Here is a 15828-nt window from a genome sequence, read left to right as displayed (position 1 = left end):
CTTTCTTTCTTTCTTTCTTTCTTTCTTTCTTTCTTTCTTTCTTTCTTTCTTTCTTTCTTTCTTTCTTTCTTTCTTTCTTTCTTTCTTTCTCTTTCTTTCTTTCCTTTCTTTTTTTTGGGGGGGGGCAGGGAAGGAGTGCATTTCTGGATTGGTTGCATGCTTGCAATGAACATAGATTGCCTTTGTAATGAAAAAGAAACCAGATTTTTAAAAGTTGAAGGTTGTGGTAGAAAAGTACCGTGGGGGAAAGATGTGGGTATACTGCAAAGTTGCAGAACAGCATGGAAAAAAATAAGACTGTTTCTTAATCATCATAAGTTTTGCAACTCACCTGTGGGAGGGTTCTGAGCTAGGGTTGCCAGATAAAATGCAAGACCCCCAGATAAAACTGAGTTTCAGAAAAACAACAACGATACAATTTTTTTAGTATAAATATGTGCTAGGCAATTTTTGGGATATGCTTATACTAAAAAAATTATTTGTTGTTTCTTTTTATTTATTTTATTTATTTATTTATTTATTTTTTTTTTGAGACAGAGTCTCACTCTTGCCCGGGCTAGAGTGCCGTGGTGTCAGCCTAGCTCACAGCAACCTCAAACTCCTGGGCTCAAACGATCCTTCTGCCTCAGCCTCCCGAGTAGCGGGGACTACAGGCATGCGCCACCATGCCCGGCTAATTTTTTTTGTTTCTATATATATTTTTAGCTGTCAATATAATTTCTTTCTATTTTTAGTAGAGACGGGGTCTCACTCTTGCTCAGGCTGGTCTCGAACTCCTGACCTCGAGCGATCCTCCTGCCTCGGTCTCCCAGAGTGCTGGGATTACAGGCGTGAGCCACCGCGCCCGGCCTGATTTAGATTTTAATAGCATCCCTCTGGTTGCTGGTGGAGGTTAGACTCTAAGGGGGAGTGGAGCGCCCAGTGGGGAGGCTACTGCAATGGTCCCAGCAAGAGGTGGTAGCAACTTGGATCAGGGTAATATGGCCGAGGCGGTGAGGGGTTGACAGATTTGTGGATCTCTTTCAGCTTTTTAGCTTTTAGATTTATGGATCTATTTTAGGCTCCTTAGCTTGTCACACAGGGCTTTTTGCTACCAATGGGCACACTTGTTCTGTACCCTCTCAGACAGAATAATGGCCCCCAATGAAGTCCATGTCCTAATCCCCTGAACCTGTGAATATGTGACCTTACATGGTGACAGGGACTTTATAGATGTGATTAAGTTAAGGATCTTTCGTCGGGGAGATGATCCTGGAGCACCCGGGCAGGCCCCATTTGATCCCAAACGTCCTTCTATGAGGGGGGCAGAGGGAGATTTGCGACACACAGTGGAGGAGGGACGGTGTGACCACAGAGGCAGAGATTGGAGTGAGGCAGCCACAAGCCAAGGACCCCAGCAGCTACCAGGAGGTGGGAGAGACAAGAAACAGATTGTCCCCTGGAGCTTCCAGAGGGAATGTGGCCCCGCTGACATCTTGATCTTGGACTTCTGGCCTCCAGAACTGAGCAAGAATCAATATCTGGTGTTTTAAGCCACGCGTTTTGTGGTAATTCGATACAGAAACCACAGGAAGGAAATATTGCACCCTGCCTTGCCCAAGGCTCTAGCCTGTCTCTAGAGGACGCAGAGTAAACATGGAAGGGATGACATGCGGATTTCGTTTCCAAGTCAGATGGTTGTGGCTTGGCAGGAGGAGTGGATGGGGGGGGGTTGGTGGCACCTTGTCCTGCCAGCTTCAAAACTCTAAAAGGAAGATTTATTAATAACAACAAAATGTACCCTAGCGCTGTGCCATCTCCACAGACCTGCTTGGCCTCTCTGAGCTTCAAAGCAGCCTGGCTGGGGGGGGGCTGAAGGTCACAGTCCCTGCTCTCCAGGAGCCCCAGGGGTATTTTGGCCAACTGGACCCCTGAGCTTTTCCCCAGAAGCTTGGGGCTCTAGAAGGAAAGAGAGCTATGGCCCCAAGTGGGGAAACTAAGGCCGGGCGAGGGGCCAAGCCTGGGCTGGAGCGCCTTGCACCCAGCTTCCTCGCTTCTTGGAGCAGGAACTTCTTCAGTTTTCTGCACCTTGGCTTCGCTTCTCTGACTGGGAGGAGGTGTTTCGAGTCCCCTGGGTGTGTGCCCCACGGAGGGAGCCCCGGCCGCAGGGCCCAGTGCGCGGACCAATGAGAACTCCAAAGAGGGAAGACTGGTCATTTCCTCTCTGGTGTCTCCATCTTCCCTGCGGCTTTAAAAACCACAGCCCATGGGCAGGAGGGACCTTCGATCACCCATCGATCATCTCTTCGGGAGCCCCGAGCCCAGAAGACGGTGAGTCTCGAAGGGGAGTGGGTGCAGGAGCCCTTTTCCCTAGTCCCCTGTCTCTGCCCCCGGGGGCCCTTTTCTCTGTCCCCAACTCTGCCTTCTTGCTCGTGTCTCCCGTTCCTTCCTCCCTCTCCTCGTCCCCCCTCTCCTGCAGCCCAGACTCTCACCTCCAGGGCTGGGATGTGGCCGTGGAATAAGACCGTCCAGGGTTTACAAGAGCCACAGTCACCACACAGGGCTGGGGACCCAAGAAGGTTCCCAGGAGGGGAGACCCTTGAGTTGAGTCTAGAAAGATCCACCTTGACTAAGAAGATACAATGAGTACGAATTCCAAAGACACAGAGAAATCCAGAAAGGCCTCCCAGCCTGCAGGCATGGCAGGGTCTTTAGCTGAGTTGGACGAGAACAAGGTCAAGGTGAAGACACGGTACGTAGGAGAACAGAGTAACAGTGGCCAAGCTTTGCTTTAAGGAACGGAGGAAGGAGCTAGTTGGGAAGGATGGTAACGTAATTCACATGGCATTTCCGAGGTTCTGAATGAAAGAGGTGGGGAAACTGAGGCCCAGGGAGAAGCAGAGCTGGCCTGGGTCCTGCCATGGTAGGGGCAGAGCCAGGTCGCCCATCCCAGGCTAAACGAGGGTCCCCCTTCCACCCAGAGCTGCCAGTCAGCACCTGCAGTAACACGGCCTCTGGCCTTGCTTCATCCACATGAAAGGGGAAACGGAAGACGAGTTGGAAGGACCATGAAGGGGCGTGAGGTTGCTCCATCCCCCTCATCCCGCCCTGAGATCTGATTTGGGCCAACGAGACTTTCAGCTTCTATTTTTATTTCTTTCCATAAAACATTCCAAAGTATCAAGGAGTATTCAGCAAAAACTCCCTCTTCCTGCCCTACTGCAATGGTCCCACCCCGGAGCCTCTTTGACTGCTTGTCATTGTCCCCAGAGGCACCATGGGGACCAGTGGATCAAGGTGGATCTTTCTAGAAATAGTCTACAGATGCCCAAGAATAGATGCTTAGGGAACAAAGTGAGGACTAGTTGATATGGGGGGACCCCAAAGCCAAGTTCAACTTCTGCTTCTACCGTGTAGTAGCCAAGGAGACTTGTGCATTCTGGGCTTCCTTTTCCTTATCTTTAAGGCGAGGCTAATACTAGAACCCACATCAATCATGGGTTAGCAGAGAGAATTAAATGAAGTAATACATGGAAAGTCTGTACAACAGTGGCTGGCATACAGTTGGTGCTCAATGTGTGTAACATGTCAATGCTTTCTCTTGCAAATAGCAGTGTGCTTTATACATTATTTTGCACCTTGCTTTTTTCCAGGAGTATTGGTATTATTAACCAGCATTTATTGAGTGCTTACTGTATGCCAGGCATTGTGCTAAGTAAGCACTGTACAGAGCAAATTTCATCTTAAGCAACCTATGAAAAAGGTACTTCACCCGCATGTATTTCAAGGGAGCTGCCTCTATCTTTTGATTAACTGTGAAATATTCCAATAGGAGTTTTCACGCCCATCATTGGAGATTTAGATTGCTTCCAATATTGTCTTTAAAACTAAAACTGTCCCTCTACTTATGTCTTTGGACTAATGATTTGTTTTGTCTTTGTCAACTTGAGAGGGAGTTCATCACATCCCCCAAAGATCTGAAGGCTTGTGTTTTTCACTTAGTTTTTTTTTTTTTTTTGACAGAGTCTCACTCTGTTGCCCGGGCTAGAGTGCCATGGTATCAGCCTAGCTCACAGCAACCTCAAACTCCTGGGCTCAAGCAATCCTCCTGCTTCAGCCTCCCGAGTAGCTGGGACTACAGGCATGTGCCACCATGCCCGGCTAATTTTTTTCTATATTATTTTTAGCTGTCCAGATAATTTCTTTCTATTTTTAGTAGAGACAGGGTCTCGCTCTTGCTCAGGCTGGTCTCGAACTCCTGACCTCGAGCGATCCTCCCGTCTCGGCCTCCCAGAGTACTAGGATTACAGGCGTGAACCACCGCGCCCGGCCCTTTCACTTAGTTTTTAAAATGTGAGTGTTTCTGTTTTTTAATGCTCAGGGAGCTTTCATTGCTAAGATCATGGCAATTTAAGAAAATAAATGAGTCAAAGTGTCTGACCCCACCTTTGAACCCAGTGTCTCGGGGGTCACAACCTATCATGGCTTTATGTGCTTCTGTGTGTCGTGTGGGAACAGGGAGCAGGGATTTTCAAGGGAAAAGCAGACCTCACCTTCTTTGTTATTACTGGCTTGGAAAGTGTTCCTAGGTGGGTCTGTTATCCTGATTTTAATGGCGGACCATTGACAGAACTTTCCTTATTGGAAAGATGGGGAAACCGGAGCCCAGACAGGAGGGAAGAGGCTGAGGTGAAGTTTGTCAGCTGCTCTTTCCGTACAGCCGCTGCCCACATGTGGCCAGTCGTGCCTCTTTTCTGTGATCTCCTCTTCCCACTTTTCTTCCTTCCTTCGGCCATCAGCCCCATCCAGATCCCATCTTCACTGGCCCAAATCACAGCCCCAGCCCCCTCTCCGGTCCTTCTGCCTCTGGTCTCGTCTCCTCACAGTGGCTAGAGGGACGTTTGTAAACTGAAACTCTAACCCAATCCCTCTCCAGCCCAAAAACCATGCATGGCTCCCCATTACCCCAGCATAAAATACACGTTCTTTAACATGGCATCTGCAGACATGTCAATCTCATCCTGGCCACCTGCCAGCCCTGCTGACCTTTCATTTTCTGGTGTGGGGCTTGTGGCTTCCCTCTTACCCGAGAGCATTTCTACCTAGAATGCTCGCCTCTCACTCCCACTGCACTTTAGGCCTGGGAGCTACTCAAACAGAGGGCTCTGCAGGTCGACTTTCAGGAGATCTCTCCCATCTCTGTGCTTGCTAACTGTGGGGACTTGGAAAGGTCTCTTAACTTCTCTGCAGCATCAGTTTTCTCATCCATGAAATGGGTGTTGCAATTGCAACAACCCTCCTAGGGTTATTATGTGGATTAAATGAGATAATATATGAAAAGGGCTTAAAGCAAGGCTCGGCAGCTATTACTGCTGTTCTCATAAGTACCTCTCCTTCACCCTGTTCTCATCTGATCCATTTGTGTCTCCTCACTGCAGCCACCCTATTCTAAGCCACCATTGTCCCTCGCCTCACCTGGACAATTCCAATCTCCTCTTCCTCCCAGCGTCTGCTCTGCACCCCTTTTTCCATGACCAGACAAGGGTTCTTCTTAAAATGAGCACGTGAACTTAGGAACAATGGTAGTACCCCTCTTCATGTTGTGCAACTTAGATATGTATTGTTATTAGGAAATTAATGAGGCAACACCTGGGACACACCTGGAACAATGCCTGACACTTAGGAATCCCTAAGTAGCTCTAGACCTGCACTGTCCAATATGGTAGCCACTATCCACGTGCGGCTCTCTACATGTAATTAAAATGACAGAAAATTAAAAGGTCAGTTTTCCAGATGCACCTGTATTTCAAGCACTCGGCTGTCACACGTGGCTGGTGGCTGCCATCTAGGACACACAGATATAGAACCTCTCCGTCATCATGCAGAGTTCCATATATTGGGCAGCACTGCAGCTGTATAGTTGTTTTTTTTTTTTTTTTTTTTTCTGAGACAGAGTCTCTCTGTGTTGCCCGGACTAGAGTGCCGTGGTGTCAGCCTAGCTCACAGCAACCTCAGACTCCTGGGCTCAAGCGATTCCCCTGCTTCAGCCTCCCGAGTAGCTGGGACTACAGGCATGCGCCATCATGCTCGGCTATTTTTTTTTCTATATATATTTTTAGCTGTCCAGCTCATTTCTTTCTCTTTTTAGTAGAGACGGGGTCTCACTCTTGCTCAGGCTGGTCTCGAACTCCTGACCTCGAGCGATCCTCCCGCCTCGGCCTCCCAGAGTGGTAGGATTACGGGCGTGAGCCACCGCGCCCGGCCATAGTTTTATTTCTTCAGGATGCTTTTCCTGACCCCCCACCAGGCCGGACTCTCTATTAAACACCCTCCGTTCTTGGCACAGTTGATTAATTTCTCTCTCCCTGTAGACTGGAACCTCTCTGAGGGCAGGGGCCAGGTATGTCATGAACGAATCCCCTTTCTAAGGGAGCTAAGACCCATTGGTTCTTACAAATAAAGAAATGTTCTTAGAATCTTTCTTAGACCCGTAGTGTTGTCGAACCACAGGCTGTTTGATATATTTTATGTAATAGTCAGTTTTTTAGAATGGGCAGCACACTCATGTCTATTCATTCAAGAACAAAAGCACATGTAGGGAGAAGCTGATGGCAGTGCTTGTCCCCTGGTCCCCCACCTCCCTTCCTCAGGGGCAACCACTGCTACAGGTTTCCAGAGCTAGTCTGTGCATACACGGAAGCAACACACATGCACACACACACGTGCACACACTCAATCTATCTATGTATCTATCTATATATTGAGAGAGAGAGAGAGATGCCCCTTTTGCAGGTAGAATACTTTACACACTCTTCGGTCCTATCCTTGCTTTTGCTGTCCCCTGTCCCCCAGATCTTGGAGATCTTTCCACATCAGTACACAAATCATTTCCTCATTCATTTTGATAGTTGTGTAGTATTGTCACCTGGATGTGCCAGCATTAATGCAGCCAGTCCCCTCCCCTCTTGCTGGCCACTTCAGTCATTTCCAGTCTTTGTTGGGTGCAGCACTGGCAAAACTTTGTGAGCCATTAGCATCTGGAAGATTCTGGAAACCACAGGGTGTTAGAATCAGCACTTTTTTCCTGCCTCCATGAAGTCAACCAGAGGAAGATAATGGAGTGAGCTCATGGCAGGAAAGGAGCTCTGTCAGCTGATGAGGGGAGGGACAGGGCAGTGAGGGATCGGTGGCTGAGGGGCCTCCTCTTTTGGGGAACTGAGTTGTTACTTCTGCAGCCAAGGATTGCTGACAGCTTGTGAACCCGCAGAGGCTTCATGCGTCACATCCAAGGGGGACGTTCCAAATATTTAACAATCTGCTAAGGTGCAGAGTCTGGGGCCTCCCGCTGTGCTGAGCATTAACCATTTAGTGACTTGAGCCTGGGGACCTTGAGTTGGGAGTGTCCCCAAGTAGGAAATGGGAAGCCAGGGTGCTGGGGTGGGTGGCTGAGGGCAGGGGCTACTTACTAATAGAAATATTCCAAATTTTAAACTGTCTGTTTGGAAATATTTTCAAACTTGTAAACAAAATTACAAGAATAATACAAAGAACTGTCATATAGTTTTTATGCAGATACTTTAAATTTACCGTATCGATCATTTATTTATCCATGAACCCATCTGCCCATCCATCCATCCATCTGTATCTGTCATCTGTGTATCTCTCGTCTTCTTTCTGAACATTTCTGAGAGTAAGTTGCAGGCATGAACTCCCTTTACCTCTACACACTTCAGTGTCTGTTTCTCAAGTACAAGGACATTCCACTACACGAGCACAGCAGTTATCCATGTCAGGAAGCCTCCCCTTGGACACGACTCTGTCATCTAGTCCACACATCATCGTATTCAACCACGCCTGATGGTCCCCTTACGCCCACGACAGTGGCTTTGTTTCCTCTGCTCCAGGCTCCGGTGCAGGACCCCATGCTGCCTGTGGTTGTCCCGGCTCCTTAATCTGGAACGGTTCCTCAGCCCTTTCTTGGCTTCGTGACATTGGCATTTTTTATTGAGCAAAATGAATCGAATGCTATAATTCACCATTTTAAAGTGTACAACTCAGTGGCATTTGGTATGTTCACAGCATTGTGCAACCACAGCTCTATTTCCAAAGCCTTTCATCACCCCGAAAAGAAACCCTGCACCCATTAGCTGTCACTTCCCCATTCCCCTGTCCCCAGCCCCTGGCATCACTCCTCTATTTTCTGTCTCTATGGATTTGCCTATTCTGGACGCTTCCTGTGCGTGGGATCAGATGACATGTGTCCCCTTTTGTCTGCACTTGGCATCAGGTTTTCGAGATTCGCCCAAGTTGTAGCATGTGTCAGTGCCTCATTCCTTTTCGTGGCTGAGTAATATTCCACGGCACGGTGAGACCACGCCCTGTTCATTCACTCATTAGCTGTCGCTGACATCCTCCCTCTTAATAATTAATGACAGGTATGGCTCACAATAGGCCGGGCGCGGTGGCTCACGCCTGAAATCCTAGCTCTGGGAGGCCGAGGCGGGTGGATCGCTCGAGGTCAGGAGTTCAAGACCAGCCTGAGCAAGAGTGAGACCTCGTCTCTACCAAAAATAGAAAGAAATTATCTGGCCAACTAAAAATATATATACAAAAAAATTAGCCGGGCATGGTGGCTCATGCCTGTAGTCCCAGCTACTCGGGAGGCTGAGGCAGGAGGATCGCTTAAGCCCAGGAGTCTGAGGTTGCTGTGAGCTAGGCTGATGCCACGGCACTCACTCTAACCCGGGCAACAAAGTGAGACTCTGTCTCAAAAAAAAAAAAAAATTAATGACAGGTATGGCTCACAATGATTAATCACTGGCATGTGCCCACTGATCACAGCTTGGCTGAACTTGGGACAATGTAAGGGGACAAGAAATAAAAAAAAAAAAAAAGACTGGTCCAGAGAAAGATGTGGCTCCGAGCTTGTCGATAACCAGAACATCGATAAATAATAATAGCAGTGGCTGAAGTTTCTTGTCCCCATCCTGTGTGCCAGGCACTGTGCTAGGTACTTAGGCATTGTTTATCTTATAGACCCTTCCAGGTGGGTGTCTTAGGGCTATAAACCTCAGTCTGCAAATTCAAGTGCAAATTCAACTATTTAGAGCTGTAAATCTAGCTCTAAACATTTCTATAAGGATTTCTATTTCTTGCTGTCCCCTTTTCCCTGGCTTGGTGTCAAAGTGGCCTTCAGGGATGAGCTAGCTCCATGGGTCACAGAACTCGCCCCTGAAGTGTCCTTACCTTGTCCACAGCCCCCCTTGGAGGCGGTCAGGGGCAGCCCCTCTGGGTTTGCATCCCAGCCTGCATGGGTGTGAATTCCTAGCTACGTGACAGTGACGTGGAACAGCCTATGTCACCTTGTGGTGCCTTGTGCTTCCTGATCAGTAACATGGGCGTATTAATAGAACCTGCTTGTAGGGTTGGGATCAGGATTGCAAGAGCAAATGCCCTGCCCGACACGGACAGAGCAGGTGCTCAGTAAGTACTGGCTGCTTTAGTATGATGGGTCATTCAGTGGGCTGCATGGGGGGCGGGGGGGTGGAGTTTCTATGTCATATGGTGCCTCTGGGCACAGATTTGCCTGTAAGGCTCTGGGCAGCCCAGATGCCACCACCAGCAGCTTTTCTCTCCTGGGGGCATGACAGTGTCCTGCAGCTCTGTTTGGGAAGACGTGCTAAGGACCTTTCTGTTCTTTATTTTACTATGGAAAATTTCAAACACGCGAAAGTGGAGAGAACGATAGTACGTGCCCCCATGTGCCCATCCCCCAGCTTGGACAGTTAACACTGCCATCCTTAGTCATCCGCACCCTGCCCTCCTCCCTCCCTCCTTCCTTTCTTCCTCTCCCCTGCCCCCCTACCTTGCTCTCACTCCCTCTCTGCCTCTCTCCCCTTCTCTCTCCAGCCATTTCTTTTGCTATTTCTTTCGCTGGAGTGTTTTTTTTTTTTTGAGACAGAGTCTCACTTTGTTGCCCGGGCTAGAGTGAGTGCCATGGCATCAGCCTAGCTCACAGCAACCTCAAACTCCTGGGCTTAAGCGATCCTCCTGCCTCAGCCTCCTGAGTAGCTGGGACTACAGGCATGAGCCACCATGCCCGGCTAATTTTTTCTATATATATTTTTAGTTGTCCAGATAATTTTTATTTCTATTTTTAGTAAAGATGGGGTCTCGCTCGGACTGGTCTTGAACTCCTGACCTCGAGCGATCCACCCGCCTCGGCCTCCCAGAGGGCTAGGAATACAGGCGTGAGCCACCACGCCCGGCCTCGCTGGAGTGTTTTAAAGCGAACCCAAGACATCCTGTTTCACCTGCTGGTAGCTCCATTGCAGAAGGACCTTGCCTGTTTTTTTTTTTTTTTTTTTGACAGAGTCTTATTCTGTTGCCTGGGCTAGAGTGCTGTGGCGTTAGCCTAGCTCACAGCAACCTTAAACTCCTGGGCTCAAGTGATCCTCCTGCCTCAGCCTCCCGAGTAGCTGGGACCACAGGCATGTGCCACCATGCCCAGCTAATTTTTCTATATATATATTTTTTAGCTGTTCATATAATTTCTTTCTATTTTTAGTAGAGACAGGGTCTCGCTCTTGCTCAGGCTGGTCTCAAACTCCTGAGCTCAAACAATCTGCCCGCCTCGGCCTCCCAGAGTGCTAGGATTACAGGCGTGAGCCACAGAGCCTGGCCTGTTTTTTTTTTTTTTTTAAACATAAACACAATACCATTTCACACTCCTTAAAATTAGCACTGAATTTTTACTGTCATCAACTATCCAGTCCATTTTTAACGCCCTCAGATCATCTAAAAAAATGTCTTATTTTCCCATTGATTATTCAACGATACGCTTCTTAAATCTCTTTTAATCTACTGCAGTTCCCCCTCGTTTTTGAAAATGCCATTGATTCGTGGAGGAAACTAGACCTTTTTTTCCTTTAGAGTTTCCCACAGTCTGATTTGGCCGATTGCGTGTCCCTGTTGTGTTATTCGACCTGCTTCCCCTCTCCCCGGGTTTTCCCGTAAAGTGGTAGTTTGAGGTCTGGAACCTCGACTAGATTCTCAGGTAGTGCCATGTCCCTCCTTCTGCCTCACATCAGATGGTGCAGAATGTCCGGTCGTCTCTCTTCCTGGGATGCTAAGTGATCAGTGAGTTCATGGTGCTAGCCAGACCCATTTATTATAATATGAAATTTCCTGCTAACTCTTCACCTAGATGGTTTTACCAGACATTGGTGATCATCATGCAGATCCATGCTTTCATTAATTCTGTCACCCCCCCACCCCCTGTATATGTCACTTTTAGATTCCTCTTTAAGAAGAGCTTTCCCACCTTGACTCTATTTTACCCCGAAATTGACTTTGTGCAGAAATGGCAGAATAAATGATCCATTCTTTTCCTTCCCAGAATAAGAAGGCGGCCAGTGAGTTTGCTTGTTTTAATATCATTATGAACTCACAGATCTTTATATACTGATGTATTTCATTCCATTACACTTGTATTATGTGATGCTCAAATTGTCCCATCTTTGGCTAGTGGGAGCTGTGTCAGGCTGTCTCCTGTGTCCTTTTGATGTGATCCCATCATTTTAAAAGAATTTCCTCACCAGCCTGAGCAAGAGTGAGACCCTGTCTCTACTAAAAATAGAAAGAAATTAGTAGGACAACTAAAAATATATAGAAAAAAATTAGCCGGGCATGGTGGCACATGCCTGTAGTCCCAGCTACTCAGGACACTGAGGCAGGAGGATTGCTTGAGCCCAGGAGTTTGAGGTTGCTGTGAGCTAGGCTGATGGCATGGCACTCTAGCCCAGGCAACAGAGCGAGACTTTTTGTCTCCGGAAAAAAAAAAAAAAAAGAATTTCCTCATGTTCTAGCACAAGATGTCGTGGGCTCATCTTGTATATTTCCTGTCTCAGAACAGGAATGAAGCTTTCTCCAAGGAGCTCTGGTTCCTCTGAATGACAAATGGTATTTAGAGACCAGATCTGGGTGCTGAGGTCCCTTTTGTTCTTGCATTTGCTATTCTTCTGTCTTCCTTTCATCCCCCCAGCAAGGAAAAATCTGTTTCTTATTCCTGTTTCTTAGTCTTCCTCTTGCTGCCCACAAACATTTTGTCTCTGCCCAGACTGAAAAGTCCTCCTAATGGCTTAGGATTTGGGAATGATGACAGTTAGAACTGTTGGCCTGCTAGGTGCTCTACGGGAGCAGTGAGGGGACTTGCAGAAAGGCCACTGCAGGCTTCACGCAGGGCAGTGAGGATCTGAACCCCAGGGGACTGACTCCAAAGCTAGTGCACCTAAGCCCAGAGCCATACTGAGCCAGAACTAGTGCCCACGGCAAAAGCATACATCTTGTGCCCCCCATCTACACTTCCAAAATATCTTCCCCTAGTTTGAACCAAGTAGAAAAAGTTAATAAAACTCTAGCCCCTGTCAAACCCACAAAACAGCCATGACTATACATAAACCCCCCAAGTTGCCCAATATGTTTGCATGCGTGGTCACATTGTGACCCTCCCTAAACCTGCCCAGCTGGGACTGCAACCCGTGGCCTGATGGGAAATGACCCTCTCCAATTGCATGATAATGCAGGGTTGTAAAACAAACAAAAGCTGGCTTTTGTTTGAAAATACAATTTGGATTTTTTTGCATTAATTTTGATTCTTCAAAATATTGTATTAAAATGTTATTTATCTTGATGACTGAGTGTTGAGATGCCCTTCCTTAAATTTTGTGCCCAAGACGAGTGAGGCACGGCCAAACCACTGTCTTCTCTGGGTAGCCACTCGGACATGGGACACGGAGCTGACCGGTGGCTTCAGCGGTGGAAGGCAGGGTGAGGGGGTGGGGGTGCGTGCGTGGGGCAAGCTATCCATTCATATCATCCCCATTTGTAGATGATATTAGATATATCTAACAAGCAGCGTGTCATGTGCACTGGCCAATCGGAATGGGTAGCGGCTACAGGGTTGCAGCAGGGGTAGGATTTAACCACTGGCTTGCTGGATTTGTGGGGAAGCCCAGGGGCTTTGTAGGGAAGGGACAGGGTGACAGGGACCCCTATCAGCACGGAAGCGTTTCAATATTTTAATGAATATATGACATCCCAGCTGACTCTCAGCCCTCAGCATCCCCATTTCCCTGGAGAAACGTGAGGCTCATGTGGGCAAAAAGCCACATGCTTGTGACAGGCCCCTCAGCAGGGGTCTGCAGACTTACCCTCTCCCGGCCTCTCTGATTCTACTTAGGACCCCATGGAGAATAGCACCGGTTTTGATTATTCCTCCTATGACAACTTCGACCTGGACCCGAACGTCTCTGTGGATAACCGTTCCGACACCCTGCACCCTTTGAACATCTTGGCCTTGCTCATCTTCGCAATTGTCTTCCTGGTGGGAGTGCCAGGCAATGCCCTGGTGGTCTGGGTGACGGCATTTGAGGTCAAACGGGCCGTCAATGCCATCTGGTTCCTCAACCTGGCGGTGGCCGACCTCCTCTCCTGCCTGGCGCTGCCCATCTTGTTCACGTCCATCATCCAGCACAACCACTGGCCCTTCGGGGAGGCTGCCTGCCGCGTCCTGCCCTCCCTCATCCTGCTGAACATGTACGCCAGCATCCTGCTCCTGGCCACCATCAGCGCCGACCGCCTGGCACTGGTGTTTGACCCCATCTGGTGCCAGAACTTTCGGGGCGCCCGCTTGGCCTGGGTGGCCTGCTCCGTGGCCTGGGGCCTGGCCGTGCTGCTGACCATCCCGTCCTTCCTGTACCGCACGCTGCACGAGGAGCACTTCCCCCCCAAGACGATATGTGGCCTGGACTACGGCGGAGACGGCAAGCACAAGGAGCGCATCGTGGCCTGCGTCCGGCTGGTCGTGGGCTTCCTGTGGCCGCTGTTCACCCTCACCTTCTGTTACACCTTCCTCCTGCTCCGGACGTGGAGCCGCAGGGCCACGCGGTCCACCAAGACGCTCAAGGTGGTGGTGGCAGTGGTGGCCAGCTTCTTTATCTTCTGGCTGCCCTACCAGGTGACAGGGATGATGATGGCTTTGCTCCCCCCGTCCTCATCCACTTTCAAGCAAGTGCAAAAGGTGGATTCCTTGTGCATCTCTCTTGCCTATGTCAACTGCTGCATCAACCCTGTCATCTACGTGGTGGCCGGCCAGGGCTTCCACAGCCGACTGCGCAAATCCCTCCCCAGCTTACTCCGCAACGTGCTGACCGAGGAGTCCGTGGTGAGGGAGAGCAAGTCCTTCACCCGCTCCACCGTGGACACCCCGGCAGAGAAGAGCCAAGCGGTGTGAGCCGAGGCCACCTGGGCTACCACGGCTGATGTCCCCCTTCCTTTGCGGCCACTCCCGCTCGGCTTGTTTGAACTCCGCTCTTGGCGGGGTGGTGTCATCTCAGCGAACCCTTCCTCATTCCTCTTGTCTTTCTCGGACTTGTCGCTCCTCTTCCAGGGTGACCGTCCTCATCCTTCCTCACTGCCAGGAACTAACACTTCCTTTCCGGGAGCCCCAACCTGTCCTTCCATCCCAGACTTTTGCAAAACAAACAGAAGCCAAGGGGACTATGTCCTGTGTGTGTGCAGAGAGCGTGAACGGAGGACATTAGAATACATGCAAATAGAAACATTCCCATGTAAAAAAAAAAAACCCCAGGTATGTATTTATTTTATGAAGAGTTGGAAACAATGTAACTGGCAACTCTAAAGTTATTATTCTCGGTTAGGACAAAGTTACGTGTTCCTATCTAAGCTCTTGTAAGTGAGTTGATTTAAAGAAAAACATTAAGTTAAAATGTTCCTTGGAGTTTTTTTTAAGTATTAAATAAAAAGATAGTATGTGGTATGGAAAAAAGACGAGGAAGTCATGCCAAAGGCTAAGGTTGGAGAAACATTGGCTGGGTAGATGCTGAGTGTCTGATTGTAAAAAAATGCTTTTTACTTGGAAAACTGTTACTTTGTTTGTACTTTTTTAAAAAAAATTAGAGTTTTTATTTTGAGATCACTGCAGACTCCACGCAGTTGTAAGTAATAATACAGAGGGCTCCTGAGTACCCTTTGTCCCATCTCCCCCAAGGGTGACACCTTGCAAAGCGGCATTGCATTCTCCCCACCGGGATGTCAACATCGATGCAGGCAGCATTCAGGACATTGCTGTGGCCACGAGGGTCCCTGGGACAGCCCGTCCCTCGTCCTCCCCAGCCTCATCCCTAGCCCCTGGCAGCCACTAATCCACTATCCATTTCTGTGCTCTCGCCATCACAAGAAGGTTATCCAGTGGAATCGTGCAGTGTGCCACACTTCGAGCTTTCAAAAACTAGTATGTATGACTTTAATGATGAAAATAAATTATATTAAGTATTGAAATGTTGACCGTGTTATTTATAATGAGTAATTGACTTTACGATATTTCTGCTTAGAGCGTGTGCATGTGTGGGCATGTAGATTGTCCAGAAATATTGTACCGGCCAACACCGTCCAACTGAAATATGAGGTGAGCCACACGTTTAGTTTTAAATTTTCTAGTAGCCACATCGAAAAAGTAAAAAGAAACAGATGAAATAATAATAAAATATTCAATAATATAATCATGTTATCATAAGAACAATGTAATGATCTATTAATTTTATTAAAAATAGTATATATTATGTGAATATCAATATAGTATAGAATTTTTCTTTTTTTTTTTTTTTGAGACAGAGTCTCCCTCTGTTGCCCAGGCTAGAGTGCCGTGGCGTCAGCCTAGCTCACAGCAACCTCAAACTCCTGGGCTTATGCGATCCTCCTGCCTCAGCCTCCCGAGTAGCTGGGACTGCTTGCACCACCACACCCGGCTAATTTTTTTCTATTTTTAGT

General features: G+C 48.3%; 1 protein-coding gene across 1 annotated transcript; it reads left to right on the top strand.

Moving 5' to 3' along the window:
- Window positions 1-2211: 2211 nt before the first annotated feature.
- C5AR1 (complement C5a receptor 1) lies at window positions 2212-15339 on the top strand. The gene is made up of 2 exons (XM_045531318.1): window positions 2212-2310; window positions 13220-15339. The coding sequence occupies exon 2, from the start codon at window positions 13226-13228 to the stop codon at window positions 14270-14272; it is 1047 nt and encodes a 348-aa protein (XP_045387274.1). The 5' UTR covers window positions 2212-2310; window positions 13220-13225; the 3' UTR covers window positions 14273-15339.
- The last annotated feature ends 489 nt before the right edge of the window (window positions 15340-15828 follow it).

Source organism: Lemur catta, chromosome 19, assembly GCF_020740605.2.
Source record: "Lemur catta isolate mLemCat1 chromosome 19, mLemCat1.pri, whole genome shotgun sequence".
In the NCBI taxonomy this organism is placed as follows: domain Eukaryota; kingdom Metazoa; phylum Chordata; class Mammalia; order Primates; family Lemuridae; genus Lemur; species Lemur catta.
Note: the sequence above shows the minus strand (reverse complement) of the source record. Positions and strands in the feature narration are given on the sequence as shown.

Coding starts and splice junctions, on each gene's coding strand:
- C5AR1 (XM_045531318.1), top strand. CDS start 13,226: ATGGAGAATAGCACCGGTTTTGATTATTCCTCCTATGACAACTTCGAC.